The 26132-nt window shown below is 44.8% G+C and overlaps 1 protein-coding gene across 2 annotated transcripts in view; it reads left to right on the plus strand.

Moving 5' to 3' along the window:
• HAO1 (hydroxyacid oxidase 1) overlaps nucleotides 1-14656 on the plus strand; it is an 85892-nt gene extending 71236 nt beyond the window's left edge. Inside the window, exon 8 of one of the 2 annotated variants that reach the window (XM_075338077.1) lies at nucleotides 14261-14656. In XM_075338077.1, coding sequence (XP_075194192.1) covers nucleotides 14261-14328 — 68 coding nt within the window. In that variant the 3' untranslated portion in view covers nucleotides 14329-14656. Of the gene's footprint in view, nucleotides 1-13347; nucleotides 13407-14260 lie in introns of those variants that run through there. The other variant, XM_075338080.1, reaches the window with a different exon arrangement.
• The last annotated feature ends 11476 nt before the right edge of the window (nucleotides 14657-26132 follow it).

Consider the following 26132-nt stretch of genomic DNA (forward strand, 5'->3'; position numbering starts at 1 on the left):
GTTGACTTTCATCATATGCAAACTGTTGGCTACCAAAATGCTGCCTTTCCAACAACTGTGGTTATAGGCAATGAGGAACATACTGATGAAGATGAGACGCAGATACCCGATTGGGATGACAACTTAAATATTCGGTCAGGGCAAGAAGAAACTCGGTCTGAGGGGTAGGGGAGTGCAAACACAACAATTGATGATTAAGTTCTAGATCACACCTACTGTCAACCCACAGTCAGACACTCGAGGAGGTCAACAGAGGCGGTGGAGGAGGATGCAACCGACGTCGAAGTAACCTGGCGCCTTCCTGGACACAGTCGGAGCACTGGTAGCACGTCTACAACTGCATCCTCAGCCACCACTCTGCCTCTGAGCATTATTCGGGGTGGATCAACAGGTCGCATGGCCTCTAAGCCTTGCCTAGCCAGGTCCTTTTTTGACATAGAAAAAGATCGCCCAAATTATGTGATCTGTAAAATTTGTCATGGTTCTCTTAGTAGAGGTCAAAACCTCAGCAGTTTGACAACTTCTTCCATGAATCGTCACATGAATAAATATCATATGGCCCGATGGGAAGCTCACCGTGCTGCAATGCGGCCTAGCGGAGCGAACCATCCACCGCCTGCCCCTTCCAGTGCATCCGCGCGCTCGTCATCTTCTAGGACTGTGGGGACAGCTGTCACACCTGTTTTTCCACCCACAACTTCCACCACTGTAACCGCAACAGGCAGTTTGCTTGGTAGGTCGTCAGTTGGTTTGGAAGGGGAAACAAGTGAGTGTGTACAGCTCTCTCAGACATCGATAGCACCAACTTTGGATGAAGGCAACATCATGTCTCCGCCTGCACTTTCCTCACAAAGCTGCATTTTTCCAGGGACACCCGACTCAACACCGTCTACACACAGCAGCCAGATCTCTGTCCCTCAGATGTGGTCAAATAAAAGGCCACTTCCTGCGACCCATGACAAAGCGAAGAGGTTGACTCTATCCCTCTGTAAGCTGTTGACTACAGAAATGCTGCCTTTCCGCCTAGTGGACACACAGGATTTTAGAGACCTTATGTCTGTCGCTGTGCCCCAGTACCAGATGCCTAGTCGCCACTACTTCTCTAAGAAAGGTGTGCCCGCGCTACACCAGCATGTCGCACACAACATCACCGCTTCCTTGAGAAACTCTGTGTGTGAACGGGTGCATTTCACCACCGATACTTGGACCAGTAAGCATGGACAGGGACGTTACATGTCGCTGAATGGCCACTGGGTAACTATGGTGATAGATGGTGAAGGGTCTGCTGCACAAGTCTTGCCGTCCCCACGACTTGTGTGTCAATCCTCTGTCTGTCCAAGTTCCGCCACTGCTTCTGCATCCTCCACCTCATCTGGGTCCTCCACCTCCGCCCCAAGCCTGCCTGGTCAGGCCACCAGCGTTCTCACTGCGCAGAAGGAATCACGCACCCCTCATTACTATGCTGGTAGCAGAGCGCAACGGCATCAGGCGGTCTTTAGCTTGACATGTCTTTGAAATAGGAGTCACACAGCGACTGAGTTGTGGGCAGCTCTGGAGACTGATTTTGATAAATGGTTGTCTCCACTCAACCTGCAGCCTGGTAAGGCCGTGTGCGACAATGCTGCAAACCTGGGTGCGGCCCTTCGCCTGGGCAAGGTGACACACGTGCCTTGTATGGCTCACGTGTTTAACCTTGTTGTCCAGCAATTTTTAACACACTATCCCGGCCTAGATGGCCTTCTGACCAGGGCACGGAAACTGTCTGCAGTGCTCACTTCCGCCGTTCAACCGCCGCACCTGAGCGACTTGCATCGCTCCAGAAGTCTTTCGGCCTGCCGGTTCATCGCCTGAAATGCGATGTGGCGACACGCTGGAATTCAACTCTCCACATGTTACAGCGACTGTGGCAGCACCGGCGAGCCCTGGTGCAATACGTCATGATGTATAGCCTGGGCCAACGAGATGCAGAAGTGGGGCAGATCACCCTGATGGAGTGATCTCAGATCAAGGACCTATGCACCCTTCTGCACAGTTTCGACATGGCGACGAATATGTTTAGCGCTGACAATGCCATTATCAGCATGACGATTACAGTCATTTACATGCTGGAGCACACGCTAAACACTATTCGTAGTCAGGGGGTGGGACAACAGGAAGGGGAGGAACTACAGGAGGATTCATATGCGCAAGACACAACAACATCACCAAGGTCCAGACGTTCATCATCACCAACGCGGCAGGCATGGGACCATGGGGGACAGGGATCAACAAGGGCGCATGGTAGCAGGTGAGATGTTGAGGAAGGTGCAGGAGGACATGAAGATATGGAGGACGAACTGTCCATGGACATGGAAGACTCAGCAGATGAGGGGGACCTTGGTCAAATTTCAGTTGAAAGAGGTTGGGGGGAGATGACAGAGGAAGAAAGAACGGTTAGCACCTCTATGCCACAAACACAGCGTGGACTTGGTGCGCATGGCTGCGCAAGACACATGAGTGCCTTCTTGTTGCACTACCTCCAACATGACCCTCGTATTGTCAAAATTAGAAGTGATGATGACTACTGGCTTGCCACACTATTAGATCCCCGGGACAAGTCCAAATTTTGTGACATAATTCCACCCATAGAAAGGGACGCACGTATGCAGGAGTATCAGCAGAAGCTGTTACTCGATCTTAGCTCGGCTTTTCCACCAAACAACCGTGCAGGTGAAGGGAGTGATTCTCCCAGTTGTAACTTGACAAACATGGGACGGCCTCGTCATCTTCAACAGTCTACCCGTACCAGTAGGACCGTATCTGGTGCTGGTAACAGCAATTTTATGGAATCTTTTCATAATTTTTTTAGACCCTCCTTTGCAAGGCCACCAGAGACAACAAGTCTGACACATAGTCAACGGATGGAGAGGATGATACAGGAGTATCTCCAAATGAACATCGATGCAATGACTTTGCAAATGGAGCCTTGCTCCTTTTGTGCTTCAAATCTAGAAAAATGTCAAGAGCTCTCCAGTTACGCCTCGAAGATTTTGTCGTGTCCAGCTGCCAGCGTTGTCTCTGAACGTGTCTTCAGTGCTGCTGGGTGTGTGCTGACAGATAAGCGCACGCGTCTGTCCAGTGACAATGTGGACAGACTGACGTTCATCAAAATGAACAAGTCATGGATCCAGAAGGAATTTACTACCCCTGTGTCATCCTGGGGAGAGTAAATGCTTGTGGATTTGGAATGTGCTTGATGCAAATCAAAACATCCTGTTTGCAACTAGGGCACAAGTGCTGCCACTGATAAGGTGTCTGTGTGGGGCCCAATTTTTGGAAAAAAAGGGAGACTCCGCTTGGAGTAACCCTTGCTTGCTGTGTTTTTTAAAAATGATACAAGATGAACAGATCTGAAGGCAAGATGAAGCCAACATCATGTCTCCGCCTGCACTTTTCTCACAAACCTGCATTTTTCCAGGGACACCCTACTCAACACCGTCTACAGACAGCAGCCAGATCTCTGTCCCTCAGATGTGGTCAAATAAAAGGCCACTTACTGCGACCCATGACAAAGCTAAGTGGTTGACTCTATCCCTCTGTAAGCTGTTGGCTACCGAAATGCTGCCTTTACGCGTAGTGGACACACAGGATTTTACAGACCTTATGTCTGTCGCTGTGCCCCAGTACCAGATGCCCAATCACCACTGCTTCTCCAAGAAAAGCATGCCCGCGCTACACCGGCATGTCGCACACAACATCACCACTTCCTTGAGAAAATCTGTGTGCGACAGGGTGCATTTCAACACAGATACTTGGACCAGTAAGCATAGACAGGGTCATTACATGTCACTGACTGGGCACTGGCAAACTATGGTGAGAGATGGAGAAGGGTCTGCTGTACAAGTCTTGCCGTCCCCACGAGTTGTTTCAATCCTTGTTCTGTATGTAGAAGTTAATACACTGCTTCTGCCTCTTCAACCTCGTGTGGGTCCTCTACCTTTGCGCAAACCCTGTGTGGTCAGGCCACCCTTCCTTGCAACTGCGCACAAGGACTACCACACACCTCCTTACTATGCTGGCAGCAGAGCTCAATGCCATCAGGCGGTCAAAGTTTTACTTTGAAATGTATGGGAAATGTGAGTCACACCGCTATTACAGAGAATAGTAGTCAGGCAGGGTCAAAACATTAATTGAGGAACAGGAACAGAATGGGACGGCCAGGACTTAATCAGAAAACAAGCAGAGGTGAAATGCGTATCGGCCAACAAGGTACATAAACAGCAAGCAGGAAAAGTAGTCAGGTAACAAGCACACAAAATCATAAAACTGAACTGGGGGTAAAATTAACCAGAGGTTCATAGCTATGTCTGGCAGTGGTCTGCAGACAGGATGGGCATAAAAAAGGGTGTGGTGTCTTCCCATTGGTTGTAGCTGAATGATGGTATTTCATCTGTGAGATACCCACCAGCTACATTCAGCCAGAGATTCTGCATCTGTCAAGGTAATGCAGCCCAGTGGGTGAGCATAACCTGCGTCCACCTGCGCCGCTGGCATCGACTACTCTCCCATCATCAGCACTATTCATGAAAGGAACACGTTGTCACCTGGCGACCGGAGTACAAATTGACGGAGCGGACTCCGTTGGTGACTTAACAGCCGTGTGCGGCAATGATGCAAACCTGGCTGCGGGCCATCCTCAGGGCAATGTGACACACGTGCCTTTTATGGCTCACGTGTTGATCCGAATTCTCCAGCAATTTTTAAAACACCATCACGGCCTACATGGCCTTGTGCAGCGGGCACGCTCGCTATGTGCTCACTTCCATCGTGCGCACACAGCAGCTCAACAACTTTCATCACTCCGGAAGTCTTAGGGTCTGGCAGTTAAACGCCGGAAATGCGATGTTCCGACACGCAGGAATTGGAATCTGCACATGTTGCAGCGTGTGTGGCAGCACCGCAGAGCCCTGCTGAAATACGGTAAGACATATAGCCTGGGATAAGTTGATCCAGAGGTGGTGCAGATCACGCTGCTGGAGTGGTGTCAGATCAAGGACCTATGCACCCTGCTACACAGTTTTGAAATGTCGACGAAGATGTTTAGCACTGGCAATGTCATTCTCAGCGTGACAATTCTGGTCATCTACATGATGGAGCACACTGTAATTATTATTCGGAGTCAGGTGTTGGGACAAGAGGAAGGGGAGGAAGTACAGGAGGAGTCATATGCGGAAGGGATAACAAGATCTACGAGGTCCAGATGGTCAGCGGCACCTATGCGGCAGTCATGGTGAGGGAGAGGGATTAACAAGGGCGCATAGTATCAGCAAAAAGTGTTGATGAAAGTGCAGGAGCCCATGAAGAAATGGAGGACGAACTGGCGATGGGCATAGAAGACTCAGCAGATGAGTGAGAGCTTGCTCACATTTCGGTTGTGCGAGGTTGTGGGTAGAGGGCAGAGGAAGGATGCACGATTCTCACCTCTCTGCCACCAACACACCAAGGACTTGGTCCTCCTGGATGCACAAGACACATGAGCGCCTTCTTGCTGCACTACCTACATGACCCTCGGATTGTATGAATTTGAAGTAATCCTGAATACTGGGTTGCCACACTGTTAGATCCCCGGTACAAGACAAAATTTGGCGAACTAATTCCTGCCATAGAAATAGACGCACGTATACAGGAGTATCTGCAGAATGTGGTACGCAATCTTAGATCTACTTTTCCACTAAACACCAGTGCTGCACAGAGTGAATCTCAACACTTTGTCATGGATAGGAGGAAATGGTCTTTTACTTGTCCACATCGGAGGGACCGAGGGATGGCTGCTGTGCTGAGATGGCGTTGAGTACGGTGTCCCTGCACAGTTGCACTTTTGGTCATATCCCAAAATGAGTTGAAAAAGGACAGATGCTGTTGGAAAGGGGAACAGGTGTGTTGGAAAGGGGAAAAAAATTTTGGTCCGTGGATTTGGTGGTTAAACAACTGTAACATTTGCTGAAGAAACAACATCTGTTACAGTGGGACTGGCAGATTTGGATAAAGTGGTATATAATCTGTGACCGCTATATAACAAAAATTAATAAGAAAAGAAAGAGAAAGGTATATATCACCTTCAGCAGTCAGTGTCCACCGTGCTCCCAGTTGGAAAAGGAGAGGTTGGCAACTTGAAGGTTTGGTGGAGGATACAGAGCTGTGTGGCTATGAAACTAATAGTAGCCTGAACCGAGTTAGACGCCATTCGGATCTGGAGACTGTGAGCCCTGTTAGCGTCACAGGGTCCACATGCCCACCCAGCCCAGGAACTCCCTGTTAACAACACAGGGGCCATTGAGTACGCTGACCGTGTGCGTAGGGGCCACACCTGTGGACAGCAGGCGCATCAGCAGCAGCAGGCCTGTTAATGCCACTGGGCTGCACAAGCAGGACTGTTAGGACAGGAGCTGGTCTTAACCGTTCTGCGTTACCAACTGTGGTGGTGGCCTGCATCCACCACCCTATCCCTGCCTACCTCTGGCCTAAAGCCGCAATGGGTTCAACACATGGAGGTGTGCTCTTTCGGAGCATAATAGAAGACTGCGCACCTCCTTGTTGGCTCCAGCCCCTTTTATAACCTGGGTCCGCCCCAAACCAGGGTGAACCACAATGCACCTCCTGGAGACAAAAGCAGAGTGACACGTCATGAGTGGCATAACTAGCGTCCTATTTGGAAACGCAACTTCAATGATGACCTCATGGCTGCCATGACCCAAACACCTCACCAGTCATCGTCTGACCATCAATAATGCGGTGACAAGTCATAGGTGTGGGCCTCTGCAAGCCATTTGGGAGGACACCTGATGCCCTGTGGTCTATATGGGACCCCCACATCAGGGCCAGGGCCAAAGAGTTCATTACCGGACCTAGTCTCTGATGCAGGAAGTGCCTGAGCATGCTCAGTAGCATGAAATACAGTCTCTGAAAAAAGACTATCAGCTTTAGCATGGTGTCTAGGCACAAAACAGGACTTAGACCCGGCACAGAATGCAAGCACCTGTGCAAAGAGGCTTTTCACACTTAGTGTGGGAGCATGCGCTGTATCCCGAAATGAAGACTTAGCGTCAGGAATGGCACAGTCAGGCTGAGCATACTCACTAGGCGAAACACTGTAATTATGCTGCAGCTGGGGTACATCGGCACACGCATGCGCACTAGCTGCCTCTCCACACTTAGACGTGGAGGGGAAATTTGTCTTGGAGATGCTGTCTATGAACAGAAGGAAAAGCTAAAGGAAGCCTGACTTTCTATCCCTCCGAATTATGAAATGCAGCAATGAATTCCATGAGTTTGCTATAACATTAGCGTAGCTAAATGTGCATGAGGGTGTGATGTAGAGGTGCTAGAAATAGCTTGTCACCAGTGGGGCACTAATGGAATACAACAGCCAGTTCTATGATGCCACAAAATGGCAGTATTTTGTGCTATCATTATAGCTTATTAAAAACAGAGCACGAGGTTGTCATGCAGAGGTGCTGCACATAGATTTGCAGTAGTGTGAATAGACAAAAGTACAATAGCCACGTTTAGGATACAACTAGGTACAGTGAGTGTTTGCTAGTATAATGGCTGAGTTTAAAAAAGTTTGAGTGTGCAATGCAGGCAGACGTGCTGCAAATAACGTTCCAATACTGTGAATTGACAAAAGTACAATAGCCACGTTTAGGATACAACTAGGTACAGTGAGTGTTTGCTAGTATAATGGCTGAGTTTAAAAAAGTTTGAGTGTGCAATGCAGGCAGACGTGCTGCAAATAACGTTCCAATACTGTGAATTGACAAAAGTACAATAGCCACGTTTAGGATACAACTAGGTACAGTGAGTGTTTGCTAGTATAATGGCTGAGTTTAAAAAAGTTTGAGTGTGCAATGCAGGCAGACGTGCTGCAAATAACGTTCCAATACTGTGAATTGACAAAAGTACAATAGCCACGTTTAGGATACAACTAGGTACAGTGAGTGTTTGCTAGTATAATGGCTGAGTTTAAAAAAGTTAGAGTGTGCAATGCAGGCAGACGTGCTGCAAATATCGTTCCAATACTGTGAATAGACAAAAGTAAAATAGCCACGTTTAGGATACAACTAGGTACACTGAGTGTTTGCTAGTATAATGGCTGAGTTTAAAAAAGTTAGAGTGTGCAATGCAGGCAGACGTGCTGCAAATAACGTTCCAATACTGTGAATAGACAAAAGTACAATAGCCACGTTTAGGATACAACTAGGTACACTGAGTGTTTGCTACTATAAATGGCTGAGTTTAAAAAAGTTTGAGTGTGCAATGCAGGCAGACGTGCTGCAAATAACGTTCCAATACTGTGAATTGACAAAAGTACAATAGCCACGTTTAGGATACAACTAGGTACAGTGAGTGTTTGCTAGTATAATGGCTGAGTTTAAAAAAGTTTGAGTGTGCAATGCAGGCAGACGTGCTGCAAATAACGTTCCAATACTGTGAATTGACAAAAGTACAATAGCCACGTTTAGGATACAACTAGGTACAGTGAGTGTTTGCTAGTATAATGGCTGAGTTTAAAAAAGTTAGAGTGTGCAATGCAGGCAGACGTGCTGCAAATATCGTTCCAATACTGTGAATAGACAAAAGTAAAATAGCCACGTTTAGGATACAACTAGGTACACTGAGTGTTTGCTAGTATAATGGCTGAGTTTAAAAAAGTTAGAGTGTGCAATGCAGGCAGACGTGCTGCAAATAACGTTCCAATACTGTGAATAGACAAAAGTACAATAGCCACGTTTAGGATACAACTAGGTACACTGAGTGTTTGCTACTATAAATGGCTGAGTTTAAAAAAGTTTGAGTGTGCAATGCAGGCAGACGTGCTGCAAATAACGTTCCAATACTGTGAATTGACAAAAGTACAATAGCCACGTTTAGGATACAACTAGGTACACTGAGTGTTTGCTAGTATAATGGCTGAGTTTAAAAAAGTTAGAGTGTGCAATGCAGGCAGACGTGCTGCAAATAACGTTCCAATACTGTGAATAGACAAAAGTACAATAGCCACGTTTAGGATACAACTAGGTACACTGAGTGTTTGCTACTATAAATGGCTGAGTTTAAAAAAGTTTGAGTGTGCAATGCAGGCAGACGTGCTGCAAATAACGTTCCAATACTGTGAATTGACAAAAGTACAATAGCCACGTTTAGGATACAACTAGGTACAGTGAGTGTTTGCTAGTATAATGGCTGAGTTTAAAAAAGTTAGAGTGTGCAATGCAGGCAGACGTGCTGCAAATATCGTTCCAATACTGTGAATAGACAAAAGTAAAATAGCCACGTTTAGGATACAACTAGGTACACTGAGTGTTTGCTAGTATAATGGCTGAGTTTAAAAAAGTTAGAGTGTGCAATGCAGGCAGACGTGCTGCAAATAACGTTCCAATACTGTGAATAGACAAAAGTACAATAGCCACGTTTAGGATACAACTAGGTACACTGAGTGTTTGCTACTATAAATGGCTGAGTTTAAAAAAGTTTGAGTGTGCAATGCAGGCAGACGTGCTGCAAATAACGTTCCAATACTGTGAATTGACAAAAGTACAATAGCCACGTTTAGGATACAACTAGGTACACTGAGTGTTTGCTACTATAAATGGCTGAGTTTAAAAAAGTTTGAGTGTGCAATGCAGGCAGACGTGCTGCAAATAACGTTCCAATACTGTGAATTGACAAAAGTACAATAGCCACGTTTAGGATACAACTAGGTACACTGAGTGTTTGCTAGTATAATGGCTGAGTTTAAAAAAGTTAGAGTGTGCAATGCAGGCAGACGTGCTGCAAATATCGTTCCAATACTGTGAATAGACAAAAGTACAATAGCCACGTTTAGGATACAACTAGGTACACTGAGTGTTTGCTACTATAAATGGCTGAGTTTAAAAAAGTTAGAGTGTGCAATGCAGGCAGACGTGCTGCAAATATCGTTCCAATACTGTGAATAGACAAAAGTACAATAGCCACGTTTAGGATACAACTAGGTACACTGAGTGTTTGCTAGTATAATGGCTTAGTAACAATGAGTTGTAGTGTGCAATGCAGGCAGACGTGCTCTGCAAATGTCTTTGCACTAGTGGGACTATAGCAAAGTCCAATAGCCACGTTTAGGATGCCACTAGGTACACTGAGTGTTTGCTAGTAAAATTGCTTAGTTTAAAAAAGTTGGAGTGTGCAATGCAGGCAGATGTGCTCTGCTAATATCTTTGCACTAGTGGGACTATAGCAAAGTCCAATAGCCACGTATAGGATGCCACTAGGTACACTGAGTGTTTGCTAGTATAATGGCTTAGTTAAAATGAGTTTGAGTGTGCAATGCAGGCAGACGCGCTATGCAAATGTCTTTGCACTAGTGGGACTATAGCAAAGTCCAATAGCCACGTATAGGATGCCACTAGGTACACTGAGTGTTTGCTAGTATAATGGCTTGGTTTTAATGAGTTGGAGTGTGCAATGCAGGCAGACGCGCTCTGCAAATGTCTTTGCACTAGTGGGACTATAGCAAAGTCCAATAGCCACGTATAGGATGCCACTAGGTACACTGAGTGTTTGCTAGTATAATGGCTTGGTTAGAATGAGTTGTAGTGTGCAATGCAGGCAGATGTGCTCTGCTAATGTCTTTGCACTAGTGGGACTATAGCAAAGTCCAATAGCCACGTATAGGATGCCACTAGGTACACTGAGTGTTTGCTAGTATAATGGCTGAGTTTAAAAAAGTTAGAGTGTGTAATGCAGGCAGACGTGCTGCAAATATCGTTCCAATACTGTGAATAGACAAAAGTACAATAGCCACGTTTAGGATACAACTAGGTACACTGAGTGTTTGCTACTATAAATGGCTGAGTTTAAAAAAGTTTGAGTGTGCAATGCAGGCAGACGTGCTGCAAATATCGTTCCAATACTGTGAATAGACAAAAGTACAATAGCCACGTTTAGGATACAACTAGGTACACTGAGTGTTTGCTAGTATAATGGCTTAGTAACAATGAGTTGTAGTGTGCAATGCAGGCAGACGTGCTCTGCAAATGTCTTTGCACTAGTGGGACTATAGCAAAGTCCAATAGCCACGTTTAGGATGCCACTAGGTACACTGAGTGTTTGCTAGTAAAATTGCTTAGTTTAAAAAAGTTGGAGTGTGCAATGCAGGCAGATGTGCTCTGCTAATATCTTTGCACTAGTGGGACTATAGCAAAGTCCAATAGCCACGTATAGGATGCCACTAGGTACACTGAGTGTTTGCTAGTATAATGGCTTAGTTAAAATGAGTTTGAGTGTGCAATGCAGGCAGACGCGCTATGCAAATGTCTTTGCACTAGTGGGACTATAGCAAAGTCCAATAGCCACGTATAGGATGCCACTAGGTACACTGAGTGTTTGCTAGTATAATGGCTTGGTTTTAATGAGTTGGAGTGTGCAATGCAGGCAGACGCGCTCTGCAAATGTCTTTGCACTAGTGGGACTATAGCAAAGTCCAATAGCCACGTATAGGATGCCACTAGGTACACTGAGTGTTTGCTAGTATAATGGCTTGGTTAGAATGAGTTGTAGTGTGCAATGCAGGCAGATGTGCTCTGCTAATGTCTTTGCACTAGTGGGACTATAGCAAAGTCCAATAGCCACGTATAGGATGCCACTAGGTACACTGAGTGTTTGCTAGTATAATGGCTTAGTTAAAATGAGTTTGAGTGTGCAATGCCGGCAGACGCGCTATGCAAATGTCTTTGCACTAGTGGGACTATAGCAAAGTCCAATAGCCACGTATAGGATGCCACTAGGTACACTGAGTGTTTGCTAGTATAATGGCTTGGTTTTAATGAGTTGGAGTGTGCAATGCAGGCAGACGCGCTCTGCAAATGTCTTTGCACTAGTGGGACTATAGCAAAGTCCAATAGCCACGTATAGGATGCCACTAGGTACACTGAGTGTTTGCTAGTATAATGGCTTGGTTAGAATGAGTTGTAGTGTGCAATGCAGGCAGACGCGCTCTGCAAATGTCTTTGCACTAGTGGGACTATAGCAAAGTCCAATAGCCACGTATAGGATGCCACTAGGTACACTGAGTGTTTGCTAGTATAATGGCTTGGTTAGAATGAGTTGTAGTGTGCAATGCAGGCAGACGCGCTCTGCAAATGTCTTTGCACTAGTGGGACTATAGCAAAGTCCAATAGCCACGTATAGGATGCCACTAGGTACACTGAGTGTTTGCTAGTATAATGGCTTAGTTATCAGTTGGAGTGTGCAGAGGACAAGAGGGTACAGTGGCAGGATTGTGGTGCTCTGGGTAGAGGAATGGAAGCCTGCCTTTCTATTCCCTCCTAATGGTGAAATGCAGGTAGGAAATCCCTGACCTGGGCTACACAGACGCTGTTGCTGTTTGCAGGACCTGTCACCTATGGCTCTCTGACCCTGCCGGTTGGAGCCCTTAAAAGGACTGCTATAAAGTGCTCTCCCTAAGCTGTCTAACGCTGTGTATGCAGCGCATACAGCTGTATCGGCTATAGGACTCAGGAAGACGGAGCTGCGACAGTGATGTCTGACACCAAAGACGCAGAAGGCAGATAATGGCGTCCGTGAAGAAAATGTCCGGTTTTATAATGCAGGGACATGTGACATGCAGATCCTATCACACATGCCGTTGCTTCTCTGGCTCAAAGTCCACTTAGCTGTGTGTGTGTCTGGGATTGGCTGACATGCTGGCCCGCCCCACAAGACGCGCGCGCTTAGGGAAGGAAGACAAGAAAAAAAAAAAAAAAAAATGGCGATCGCCATTATAGAAACAGCAGTGATCTGAAGGCGCTGTTCACGCACACTATACACTGAAATGTGATAATAGTTTGATTCACAGAGTGACTTACACTATTACAGCAGAAACCAAGCTATGATTTAGCTGTTTTTTGGCTGCTAGAACCGTTCTCGAACGTTTCTAGAACTACCGAGCTTTTGCAAAAAGCTCGAGTTCTAGTTCGATCTAGAACATGCCCCAAAATCACTCGAGCCGCGAACTGGAGAACCACGAACCACGAACCGCGCTCAACTCTAGTGGTAAGATCTCCACTTCCTATTAACCAAAATATCACATTTTACTAAGGGGAGCCACCAAACAATGCACTGAACACCGAGGTCCTCCAACATGAAAAATGTAATCCAACATTTCAAACAGACAAAATTCAGTTTGATGCATCAGAACAAGAGATGGCTAAATTTAATTGAATGGAATTGAGTTGTAGGCTGGAACATTTAGCCATGAATATCACTACCGAAGGTCACTGCACATGACCGGTTCTCTGTGCCACTATCACGCTGCATCTCCTCCTCTAGGGTGGCATTTCCTGCTATGAGAAAGCCTCGGAGGATACTGCGCATAGCGGACAGCAGGTATGGACCAGTAGGGAGGCATCTTTTAATATCTTATGTTTGTTGTGCTCAGGGGCCCAAAGAGACCCTAAAGCATAATAGAGAACATTCAATTCACAGATAGTAAAGGCTACTTTACACACTGCGATATCGGTCCCGATATCGCTAGTGTGGGTACCCGCCCCCATCTGTTGCGCGACACGGGCATATCGCTGCCCGTGCCGCACAACATCGCCCAGAGCCGTCACACATACTTACCTGTCCGGCGACGTCGCTGTGACCGGCGAACTGCCTCCTTTCTAAGGGGGCGGTCCGTGCGGCGTCACAGCAACGTCACTGAAACGTCACTGATCCGCCACCCAATAGCAGCGGAGGGGCGGAGATGAGCGGGACGTAACATCCCGCCCACCTCCTTCCTTCCGCATAGCGGCCGGGAGGCAGGTAAGGGGAGCTTTCTCGTTCCTGCGGCGTCACACGCAGCGATGTGTGCTGCCGCAGGAACGAGGAACAACTTCGTTACTGCTGCAGTAACGATTTTTAAGAATGGACCACCGTGTCGCCGATTAGCGATTTTGCACGTTTTTGCAACGATGCAAAATCGCTTATCGGTGTCACACGCAACGGCATCGCTAATGCGGCCGGATGTGCGTCACAAATTCCGTGACCCCAACGACTTCGCATTAGCGATGTCGCAGCGTGTAAAGCCCGCTTAACTTCAATGCAAATCAAATTTCCTGGTAAAATTAATAGGATTTCTCAAATTGGAATTTTATCAAATCTACTCATCTCTAATCAGATCTTCTATTTTTAAGGAATGAAACATTTTATACACGTAAATGTCCTACCAGTTACTCTAATCCCAATTTTTTTTCTACAGGTTGCTGCAGTGTAAAAGAAATAGACAAATCTTTTGTTCGAGAAGACCGATTTCGTTCCAAAATGTAGCCTACTGAATGGGAGCCAAAAGCTTGGCTTGAGAAAGTTGTGTGTAAAGTTGGTAATGAAAATATGCAAAAAGAGAGACGTTGTAGAGAATATGATAATTCATCATTACAGTATTATTTGTGTATTTTCAAAAAAAGAATGAAATCATGATATTACAAGTATATTGCTGCTCTTTAGGCTGTAAAATAAACAGGAATACCTGGTGTGTAATATGAATGTAGACTGTGGTACAATCTCTTATTAGAGTGTAGGCAACTATTGCTAATCAACAAGTTATTTTGTTAAAGGGAATCTGCCATGTGCTTACACATCTTTAACCTGCAGATATGGGGCTAATTTGCAGGTTAATAATGTTTGAAAACTGCCTGGCACCTGCACATTGAACCTCGCTGCCGGGAGGAAAGTAAATTTATTCCTCCTGGTAGTATCCGGGTTTCAGCCACGGGGAGGGGGGGAGGGGCTGATGGAACTCAAATTGACTGGAATCGATAGTGGATGCCACGTTGCGTTTGCAGAGCTACTGATGTGCCTAAACAGTGGAAACCTCCTACAAGTTACCCCATTTTGGAAACTAGACACTTCAAAAAATTTAACTATATGTATGGTGACCTCTTTGGACTGCTTGGTGCTTCACAGAATTTTATAACGCTGAAACAAGAAAATAAAAAAATCATTTTTCCCACAAAAATGTTTTAGCCCAAATTTTTCATTTTAACAAGAGTAACCGGAGAAAATGCACCAAAAAACCACATATGTGCCGAAATCCCATACATGATGGAAAACTACTAATTAGGTGCACGGCAGGGCTTGCAAGGAAAGGAACACTATTTAATTATGCAATGCAAAACTGTTTGGAATTTGATAGCGGATGCCATGTCGCATTTACAGAGCCCCTGATGTTTTTAAACAGTGGAAACCCCACAAGTGACTCCATTTTAGAAACTAGATCCCTCAAGGATTTTATCTAGATGTGTGATGAGCACTGTGAACCCCCAGGTGCTTCACAAAATGTTATAACGTTGAGCCGAGAAAATAAAAAAATCCGATTTTTCCCACAAAGATATTGTTTTAGCCCAAATTTAGCATTTTCACAAGGGTAACAGGAGAAAAAGCAGAGTGCAATTTGTTGTGCAATTCTAATGACTACACTGTAACCCCATATGTGATGGAAAACTACTGTTTGGATGCAGAGCAGGTATTGGAGGCCAAGCCCATGATGTGCCTAAACATTGCAAATGCCATAGAAGTAACCCCATTTTGGAAACTATACCTTTCAAAGAATTTATCTTGGGATGTGGTGAGCATTTAGAACCCATTGGTGCTTCACTAATTAGGCCATGAAAATGAAAAATTACATTTTTTCAATTAAATTGATGCTGAAGGCCCAAATTTTTACTTTTCACAAGGGTAAAAGCAGAAAGCAGAAAGTAGACCACAAATTCAGAAAGGAAGGAGTGCCATATCAGAGTGCAAATTTGGATGGAATGGTTTACTGTACAGTACCGTTAGGCCACTTTATGAGATTCGGGATGGAAAGAGCGCTATTTGACTTTTGGAGCCCAGAGTTTCCTAGCATATTTTGCAGACTCCATTTATACAAAGCCCATAAGTGCCAGAAGAGCAGTAACCTCCCTCAATTGATCTCAATTTGGAGATTGCACCCCTGTGGGAATTCATCTATAGTGATGATTTTGACTCTATGGGTGCGTTCCAGAGACAAGCAGCAATGTATGTTGCAGAGTTAAAATGGAAATCTGCTATTGTAGTGCACTGTCCATTGTGCCCCACTTGGGCTTCTGGAGACCTGCACCCCGTAAATTAAGTGGGTTCTCCTCACTACAGTAATGTTAAATGTGTGGACGCTGACTGTAGTTTACGCACACTGTGGGGCTCAGAATGGAGGGGGGCATTTGGATTTTGCAGCACAGATGTTACTGGATTTCTTTTGGGGGGACGCCATAGTGCTTTTCCAGAGAATTAATGCTACCAGAAATGTGGAAGCCCTCTATATTTTTGTTAACACATGACGAACTTGACTGGGGACTTTTATTTTGTGGGCTGAGTTGAAGATTTTATTGGTGGCATTTTGGGATACAGAACATTTTGGATCAGTTCAGATCTATCCTGTGCTTTACGCTGAGCAGTTACATGGAGATTTCCACCTAAATCTACAAAACATGTGATTCAGCTGAAACTTTCGAGGGATCCATTCACTAATGAGGCAGCACAGATATACTGGGCTCTGTGTGGCTTCTGTTTGGTGATATCCAGCTTTTAAGATGTGCTCAGAAGATGTGGTTGACCACCCTTTTATGCACTCCTAAAAGGACGGGCATGGGTGGATGATAGGCCAGAGAGAGTCCAACGTGTCTCCATCTGCCTCATTATAGAGAATGTTCCATCTGGGGTTCTGTCTGAATAGCGTATTTCAGAGGTTTACACTGAAACCCCGATATAACCCTTCAGTGTTGAGTGCAGGATAAATATGAGCCGAGCCTTACTGCAATCTTTGGGAGGCAGAATGAACATTTATTTGTTACATTGTTCACCTTGTGATATAAGTGATTAGACAGCTTTACACTTTGGGTCCATGTGATTACAGCGATACCAGATTTGTATCGGTTCCAATACTATCACACACTAAAGAATACTTTTTTTTTAAAAAAAATAGTTTTTGCATCACCTTATTTCGAGAGCTATAATATTTCTATATTTCTGTCGAAAGACCAATGTAAGGACTTGTTTTTGCAGGATGAGTTGACTTTATATTGGGATGCAGAATTAACAAAAAATAGCAATTCACAATTTTTTTTTTTTGTATGCCGTTCATCATTCTGTGGTACAAGTGAAAAGGCGGCTTTATTCTTCAGGTCAGTCCGACTACAATGATACCACATTTATAAACATTTTTATGTTTTGGCACTTTTACACACTAAAAACAGTTTTATAGAAATAGTATTGTTTTTGAATCACTGTAAGCTTTTTTATTTTTCCACTAATTGAGTAGTGTTTTTTGGGGACAGGATAACGTTTTATTTAAATTGTTCTTTTTGATCGCGTTTTATTGCACTTTTATTATGGAGGTATGATGATAAAGAATAGTTTTTTTTCCAGGTTTTTAATTTTTTCTGTATGGTGTGCACTGTAGGGGTTAAATAGTGACACCATTTTATAGATCATTCTGGATGTGGCTATACCAAATATGTGCACATTTTATTATTCTAATCACTGACCTAATGTATTGCAAATAACAATACATGAGAGTGAGACCAACACTGGCAGAATGCCAGTTAGATCCAGCCATAGGCACAATCTAACAGGCCATCATACCTGGCACGACAGGAGGTCATTGTTTGACCTCTGGTTGCCATGTCAACCATCAGATCCCTGTGAAATGTGAACTTTTATTATTCTGATCACTGGTCTCATGGGTATTGCAAGAGACATATTGCAATCCATGAGACCTATACTGGCAGAATACCTGTTAGATGATGCCTATGGCTGGATCTAACAGGCCTCCATACCTGGCAGACAAGGAGGTAATTGTTTGACTTCTGGCTGCAATGACAACCATCGGCTTCCTGTGATTTCATCACGGGATTTCCAATGGGGGTGAGAGAGGGAGCCACCTCCCTCCTATAACCTTCTAATAGCCATGATTGCTATAGATTGCGGCATCAGAAGAGTAAGGGGTACTTTACACGCTGCGACATTGCTACCGATATATCGTCGGGGTCACGTCGTTAGTGACGCACATCCGGCGCCGGTGGTGACATCTCAGCGTGTAAAACAAATGAGCGACGATCAACGAGCACAAAAACGTTAAAAATCGTTGCTCGTTGACACGTCGTTCATTTTCATAATATCGGTGCTGCTGCAGTAACGATGTTGTTTGTCGTTCCTGCGGCAGCACACATCGCTATGTGTGACGCCGCTGGAACAACACACATCTCCTTACCTGCCTCCACCAGAAAAGGAGGAAGGAAGGAGATGGCGGCATGTTCCAGCCGCTCATCTCCTCCCCTCCTTTTCTATTGGGCGGCGGTTCAGTGACGCTGCTGTGACATCGCTGTGACGCTGAACGAACCGCCCCTTAGAAAGGAGGCGGTTCATCGGTTACAGCGACGTCGCAGAGCAGGTATGTGCGTGTGACGCTGCGGTAGCGATAATGTTCGCTATGGCAGCGATCACCACATATTGTCCGTACAACGGGGGCGGGTGCAATCGCGCTCGACATCGCTAGCAAATGCTAGCGACGTCGCAGCGTGTAAAGTACCCCTTAATCAGCCAGGATGTCACCTTGTCACCTTTGCAGGCCTATATTTAGATGAGAATAGTGTAATACTTAATTTCTCCTGTACTGGTGCTGCAGAAAAAATTAATTCTATCAAGGTTCCCTCACTGATTACCATTGATGGCTAAAGGTATGAGTACCAGTATATTCCAAAGCAGTTTATCATTGGGGACCTTTCGAACCAAAGGGGGTTGTCCAAAGCAAATAACCCCTAAAATAACTTGTTAACTGCTCTATTCTGTCCATTTATCTTTAAAAATATTTTTTTAATATCTCTTGAGTAAGTTATATGCTATGTGATTCATAAATGTATAAAATTATAACAATAACCAGCATGTAATTTATAGGAAACAATGGCTATTTTCCCGCATGGTAGAGCCTGGCCTACTGAGGTTCCTCTGTCATCTGCTGTTTGTCTATCTGCATTATGGACTAGCTACTCTTAATACCCACATACATATTTATATGATATAAGCTGATGTTCCATCTATAGTTATGCCTGGAATGCTTCTGTATGCATGTATTGCCATAACATGGGAATTATTACTATGTGGAGGACACAGTTATTTTTTTTTTTACTTTTTGTAGCTAACATTAACATACCCACCTATCCGCTATGCCTAAATTGGTAATGTGTAAGTATAAAATATTTCCACACGTTATACGACAGACGAGTCAGACCACTGAAGTAATTCATTACGGCAGAACAGCTCTTCACTACGTCTAGTGTTTCTTGTCTTGTAGAGGAGTCTGGAAATACTGAGGACATCATTTATGGCCTCCATAAAGATGCTTTTCAGCAGGTCCACAAACATTAATCAAGAACCTCAGGTGTTAAGTTAGACTTTCTCCCAGGACTCTGGAGTATATCCGTGGAACAAATACAAGGTTCACTCAAAAGTTCCAAGCCGTTACTTAAAAAGGAATTAAGAGAAGAAAATCCTGGCTGTAAAAACACAGTTAAATCTGCACAAGATCTATCAAAGGAAAGTAATCTCCTTCAAGCAATGGGAGTATTTAGCTTAATACATTTGCTCAAGGTTGTCTGCTGGGTTTCACATGGAATGGGGGAGGGAGGTTGACATTTTTAATTTAACATCCTCTTGATACATAAATGCACAGGTTTAATATAAAAAAAATATTATATTGTTACATTATCCAATGTAAACTAATATATGTCATCTATTGCACAAGTCTTATAAAGAAAACACACTGATATTACAAAAACGATAACAAGGTAGAAATAAAACAATAACAAAAGAAAATAATTGTCAAAATTGAACATGTGTGATTGTTATATATACCCAATATATTTAAAAAGTAAAAAATATCTTAATTGAGAAACTCTAAAGGCGGTGTTACACGCTTATCTGACGATATGTCGTCGGGGTCACGGATTCTGTGACGCACTTCCAGCATCTTGAGCGACGTCGATGCGTGTGACACCTACATGCAACTCCGAACGATCGCAAATAGGTTGAAAATCGTTGATTGTTGACATGTCGTTCAGTTTCAAAATATTGTTCATCGTTTGGAATGCAGCAGATATATTGGTACGTTTGACACCCTGCCAACGACGAACAACATCCACACGACCGCCTTGGTCAAACAATATATCGCTGAACGGTTTTGCTCCGCTTGTGAGAGCGGTACGTGTGACCGCTAATAAACGACCTATGTGCGATCTTGGAAAATCGTAACTACGATCTGAGCATCTCACATCGCTAATGAGATCGTCAGATAAATCGTAGTGTGTAAAGCGGCCTTTACTTATTAAATTCAGATTTATCATTTAGTCCAATTTTTACAGTTCTATAAAACCGAACCCGAAGCCTTGCAGTCACTAGTGCAAAGAAAGTCAGTAACATTCTTCTCTGACATTAATCTCAGGACAAAAACTGGGCACCCAGCGCTTCATGGCATGGGATTCCTTGGCCAAAAAGCTGGATACATGTTTTTCAGACACCCTCATTACTAACTCAGTAAATATGGAGTTAAAAAAAACACACAGGAAAATATAGTTTATTTGAATAAACACTCCCCAACACTCCATTTTTTGAATACAAAAAATCCTTGAAATTCTGAAGTAATCCACTTCGTGAATGAGGACTTCCCCACACTCCCTCATTCACCAATTTATTAATGAAAAGAAATCCTGGAAGTTCTGACATGATCCAACAAAGTAATGTCCCACAAAGCCAATCGACTTCTATGGAGCCTTGTTTTGAGAATGTTGTCAGAACGAAGTTTCGTAGGTCACTCCCGATCAGCCAATTTTCCCCTGTGTGTGTGGTTTTTTAACTATACACTTGCCGCGTTAGTAATAGGGGTGTCTGTTAGATACCTATCCAGTATTAACCCCTGGGCTTGATGCCACTTTTCAATTCAAAGCTAACAACAACCCCCAAAGTATTACCCTGATTGTCACTGCACCAGGGCAATCGGGAAGAAACATTCCAAATGACAGATTTCGCACATCTAATGGATGTGCCACTTCTGGAGTGGGTGTGGCTGCTCTTTTTAGGCTGGGATAGACCAAATAACAATGGGCCTTCTTAGTCTGATAACATGCCAAGGTAAAGTAGACAGCTGGGGGCTTGTTTTATCAAACATAGGGGGGACCCCACTCCATTTTTTAAATTATTTATTTAAATAATTTTTAAAAACAGAGTGGGATCCTCCCTATTTTTGGTAACCAGCCAAGCCTGACAGCTAAGGTTTGCAGCCCGCAGTTGTCTGCCTTACCTATGCTGCTTATCAAAAACAGGAGGGACTCCATGTAATATTTTTTTTCCTTTATTGTTTACAGCAGCGTACAGACAACTTCCGTATGATGGTTGATTAGCTGTTGATTTCAACAAATTTTATTGGCATATGAATAGTACCTGAACACAGACTTTTTTTAAACCTCAGTATTCTAGTCAGAGACCTAGACTCTCAACGTTTAGGTACTGTTCGGGTTGTTCAGTGCGTTTTCCATGCATCCTGGGGTGGAAAAATACTGCAAAAACACTGAATTGACATGCTACAGATTTATTTCTGCAAAGAAAAACAAAGCAACATTTGCACAAAAATTCAAGATTCTCATTGACTTTGCTGGCATAATGATTTACTTACAGATTTGTGACAAAACTGCATTAAAAATATAAAAAAACTGATAAAAATGCACTGCATGCACATACCCTTATGCTTCAGGATGCTGAGACAATTTGGACAATCATATGCTACCATACCTGTGGGATCACTTTGTGGAGGGCTCTTCTCTGTGCCCAGTGCACAAAGCAAGATCCATAAAGGCATGGTTGGGTGAATTTGATGTGGAAGAACTTAATTGGGGAAAGAGCCCATCAACCCCATCAATAACTATAAAGGACGCTTTACACACAGCGACATCGCTAGCGATGTCGCTCGTGAAAGCACCCTCCCCCGTCGTTTGTGCGTCACAGGCAAATCACTGCCCGTGGCGCACAATATTGCTAGTACCCGTCACACGGACTTACCTTCCTAGTGACGTCGCTGTGGCCGGCAAACAGCCTCTTTTCTAAGGGGGCAGTCCGTGCGGCGTCACAGCAACGTCAAATGGCAGGCGTCCAATAGAAGCGGAGGGGCAGAGAGCAGCCACATGAAAGACACGCCCACCTTGTTGCCGGAGGACGCAGGTACGGTGTTGTTTGTCGTTCCTGGGGTGTCACACGTAGTGATGTGTGCTGCCTCAGGAACGACAAACAACCTGCGTCCAAAAGCAGCAACGACATTTGGGAAAGGAACGACGTGTCAACAATCAATGATTTGGTATTTTGCATCGTTAGTGGTCGCTCGTACATGTCACACGCAACAACGTCGCTAACGAAGCCGGATGTGCGTCACGAATTCCGTGACCCCAACGACATCTCGTTAGTGATGTCGTTGCGTGTAACGGGGCCTTAAGGCTGAAATAGGATGGATTTTGCGAGCGAGGTCATCTTATTCAAAACGTGTCTGACATCAAACGCTTTTCTGGCTAAAAATTCTCAGTGCCACCCTACAAAATGTTGTAGAAAGAATTCCAAAAGCTGGTAGAGGTGCAAAATGAGGAGTTAAGTCCATAATAATGACTATATATTTAGAATGGGATTTTATAAAAGTTCCTGTAGATGTAATGTGTAGCTGTCCTAATTCCTTTGCCCATGTATATTTATATACAATAATACACTTTAGTAGATATATGTTTCCTAAGAGCAGTCAGAAATAGTTACCAGGTCTATGTTACAGCATTGTTTTGTTCACACACAGTCTACTCCATAACCCATCCCCAACTCACCTGGTGTGTTATATATAAACACTGACTACAAGTTAAATGTACAGACATATGACAGGTTAGCAGGATAATCTGGAATATATAAGCCAGAATAAACTTCTGCAACATGTCTAGAGGAAATCATGCCAACATTACACATATAAGAATTTTTTTTAACTCCAGCTTTAAAGTGAACCTGTCATGTAAAAAACACTATTAACCTGCAGATATAAATATACTGCTCAAAAAAATAAAGGGAACAATTAAACAAGGATTTTGAATTTTGGTGTTCCCTTTATTTTTTTGAGCAGTATGTATACTTCCTATCACCCGTAAAAAAATGCTCAATTCAAACTGTTAGGCTTTGTTCACATAAGAACTTAAGGTTTTAGTTCAGTTTAGCAATGACTCACTGGGACACAAGTCATCCTCTGTCTCCCTGTGCGTAGATATTCCAGATTAATGGCATACTCCTAGAAAAGGTATCGTCCCTAATAGAGATGAGCCAACCTGAGGTTCGATATTCGGAATTTGCGGTCAAAAACCAACTTCTAAAAGAAAAAACCCAAAGTTCAGGTTTGAAGTTTGAGTGAGTTACAAGTGGAAACCACTCAAGCGAGCAGTGTTGTGCTCGGGTATGAGTGATGCTCAGCCCAGTGCGAGCCACGTGCAGTGCTTGAATGGCTTGCACTTGGGGTAAAATCATGATGATCAGATTCAGGGTGTGCACACACGAACAAACAAAACTCCACCCGCCCACCCCCGGAAGTGTTCTGTTTATAGCTGGCAGCAAGTGGGTGGAGCCATGACATGCCCAATTACAGACTTCCATTGAGGTTCAGATCAAGTCGGGGTCAAATATCAAATTTTTTGAAGGTTCGAATGTGCCCTCTGAACCGTACCTCCAAAGGTTAGCCCATCTCTAATCCCTAGGCACTATTAGATAAGTAAGAACAATACACAGGGTTAAGAAATACAAAAGGGAGTTGGGCAAAATAGGTAAAATGAAAGGACACGAAGATAAGATAAAAAAATGAGATGTGGTGGATGTGTACGGGGTGTAAACCCCATGAACGACTGTGTTGTACTGTGACTTAAGGAAACAGGGCTCCTTTGCTTAGTGTAATGGACTGGATCGTGGCTTCCCTTCTGTGGGTGTGTTGTTTGCTCTGCCCTGGAAAAGTGCAGGAAGGAGGAGAAAGTAAAAGGGTGAGGAGTGGTAGACATTCAGTGAGAAGGAGCCTGAGAGTCAGTACCCGGCCCAGTAGAAGATGTTACCTGGAAGAGCCCAACTGTCTTGTGACCCGAGGGAAGAAAAGCCTCCGCTGCCCATCTCAAGAGAAGAGCGCACCAACGTACCAAGTGTTCTGACAGCAGACAGGTCTTTTGGACAGGGTCATTAGTTTTCACCCAGGTATAATAGTTAGGGAATAGCTTAGGCCTCTGTAGGTAGAGTGCGGTGTCCGCAAGGTCCCTGTCATGGTCAGACTAGGAGAGGTCCGGCGTGAGGACAAAAATACAACTAAACAGAGGAAATACAATGACAAACAAGGGGTACACCAGGGATATTTTAACAACACTGGGCCCTAGCACTAGTGTGAGGGAAGATGGGCACCTCCTCACTTACCTGACGCTGTACTTTGCACTCCTAGCCAGTCCCTATACAGGTTCCTCACCTGTCACCGAGCCAGAACCTGAAGCCCTGAGATGGCCCAACAATATTCCCTGACTTAGGTGTGAGCAGGTGATGGACGCTAACCTCACCCCTGCCCTGAAAAAACACACTGGGAAAGGAAGACAGACAGGGCGAAAACACCACAGCACACTGCTGGGACTGGGAGTAGTCCAAACTGGAAACAACTGATCAGGAGTTTGAGGCTGCTGCAAAGCAAACTGACACTAACCCTCTCTATGCCAAAGGAAAGAAAACCACATTTAAATAGCAGAGTCTCATAACTTAAAATGAGACTGAGACCCAGAACCTTTTACTAATCCCTTACAGCAGAGAGAGACCGTGACGGTTATCCCCATGTTAAGGAGAGGCTTCCAGACTCTCAAGATGGAATCCATCCTCTTGGTTGTTTACTTCCAATGTGAACAAACCCCTATGTCTACCACAAATGCATGCATGTGACACGCCCGCACCGGGGACTGGGGACTACTCGTTACAGGACCGTGACTCTGCTCTGTCTGGGAGGATGTCACGGCGACAGGGTCCGGTTCCGTGACCCCGGCAGTATCGTTTAAATGGCTGAGGATAGTGGGGATTATATTTACAAGGGAGATGTCATGATGCCACTTGTGGCACCTGCTGCTGCAGTTCAGTTTCCCCTGTGGTCGGTGGTGACGCAGCAGAGTTGGAATTGCTCGCCACAGATAGAGGTGGGCCCCAGGGCTGTTGGGAGTAGTAGTCTGTAATGGTGGGTTGCAGGGCCAGAGGTGCAGGGAATAACCGGACAACACAGGGATGCAGTCACAAGGTTTTTACTCACAGTTCAGGGTACCAGGTTAGCATGTCTAGACAAATGCTGCCCTCGGGGAGTCCTGCTGTGATGGGCTCCAGCTGATCCCGGATAGTTTGGAGGCACAACCCGGTACACCCTTCTGTGTTCCTTTTCTGGTCATCTTCCCACGCTGACCTCTCCTGCCTGTCCCATGCCTGCACACAGAGAGCCCCAAGCCGGTGTCTGCGGAACCTGTCGGGTGGCTTGAAACTCTATCCTTTGGCCCTATGTGGTCACCATTTCACTGGTTGTGTGTGGATGTGGCTTCAGCATTTGATGTAACCTCAGACTCCAGTTTGCTCGCTGTGCCTTGAATTTTCTCCACTAGTTGAGGGGCCGGTCCCCTATATGGCCAAGTCCCTCCATTTCCAGTATGTCGTCTGTGGAATGAGGCCACAGGAGTATGGTAGACTTCCCGTGGGCTCTAAGACCCTTTCTGTCGTGTGCATGGGCCGAGCTGCTGCAGCGCCAGACAACTGGTCTTTATTCCTCTTCTGCTCCTTCTCGACTTGCCACGTTCTGCAGACGACTCCCACTAATTAGACTTCATACCCAGCCTGGCTCAGACTGTGCGTTCCAGTGGTGTATCAAATGTGCAACTTGCCCTAACCCCGGTCCAGTGGAGTGTTACTAAATGAGAGTGTCTGTGTTTTGTGTATACCGGTTTGCGACCTCCTCCTTACCCGGGAATGGGACACTACACCTCTGGCTGAGGTGCGGTACCTCTGTG

Source organism: Anomaloglossus baeobatrachus, chromosome 3, assembly GCF_048569485.1.
Source record: "Anomaloglossus baeobatrachus isolate aAnoBae1 chromosome 3, aAnoBae1.hap1, whole genome shotgun sequence".
Lineage (NCBI taxonomy): Eukaryota > Metazoa > Chordata > Amphibia > Anura > Aromobatidae > Anomaloglossus > Anomaloglossus baeobatrachus.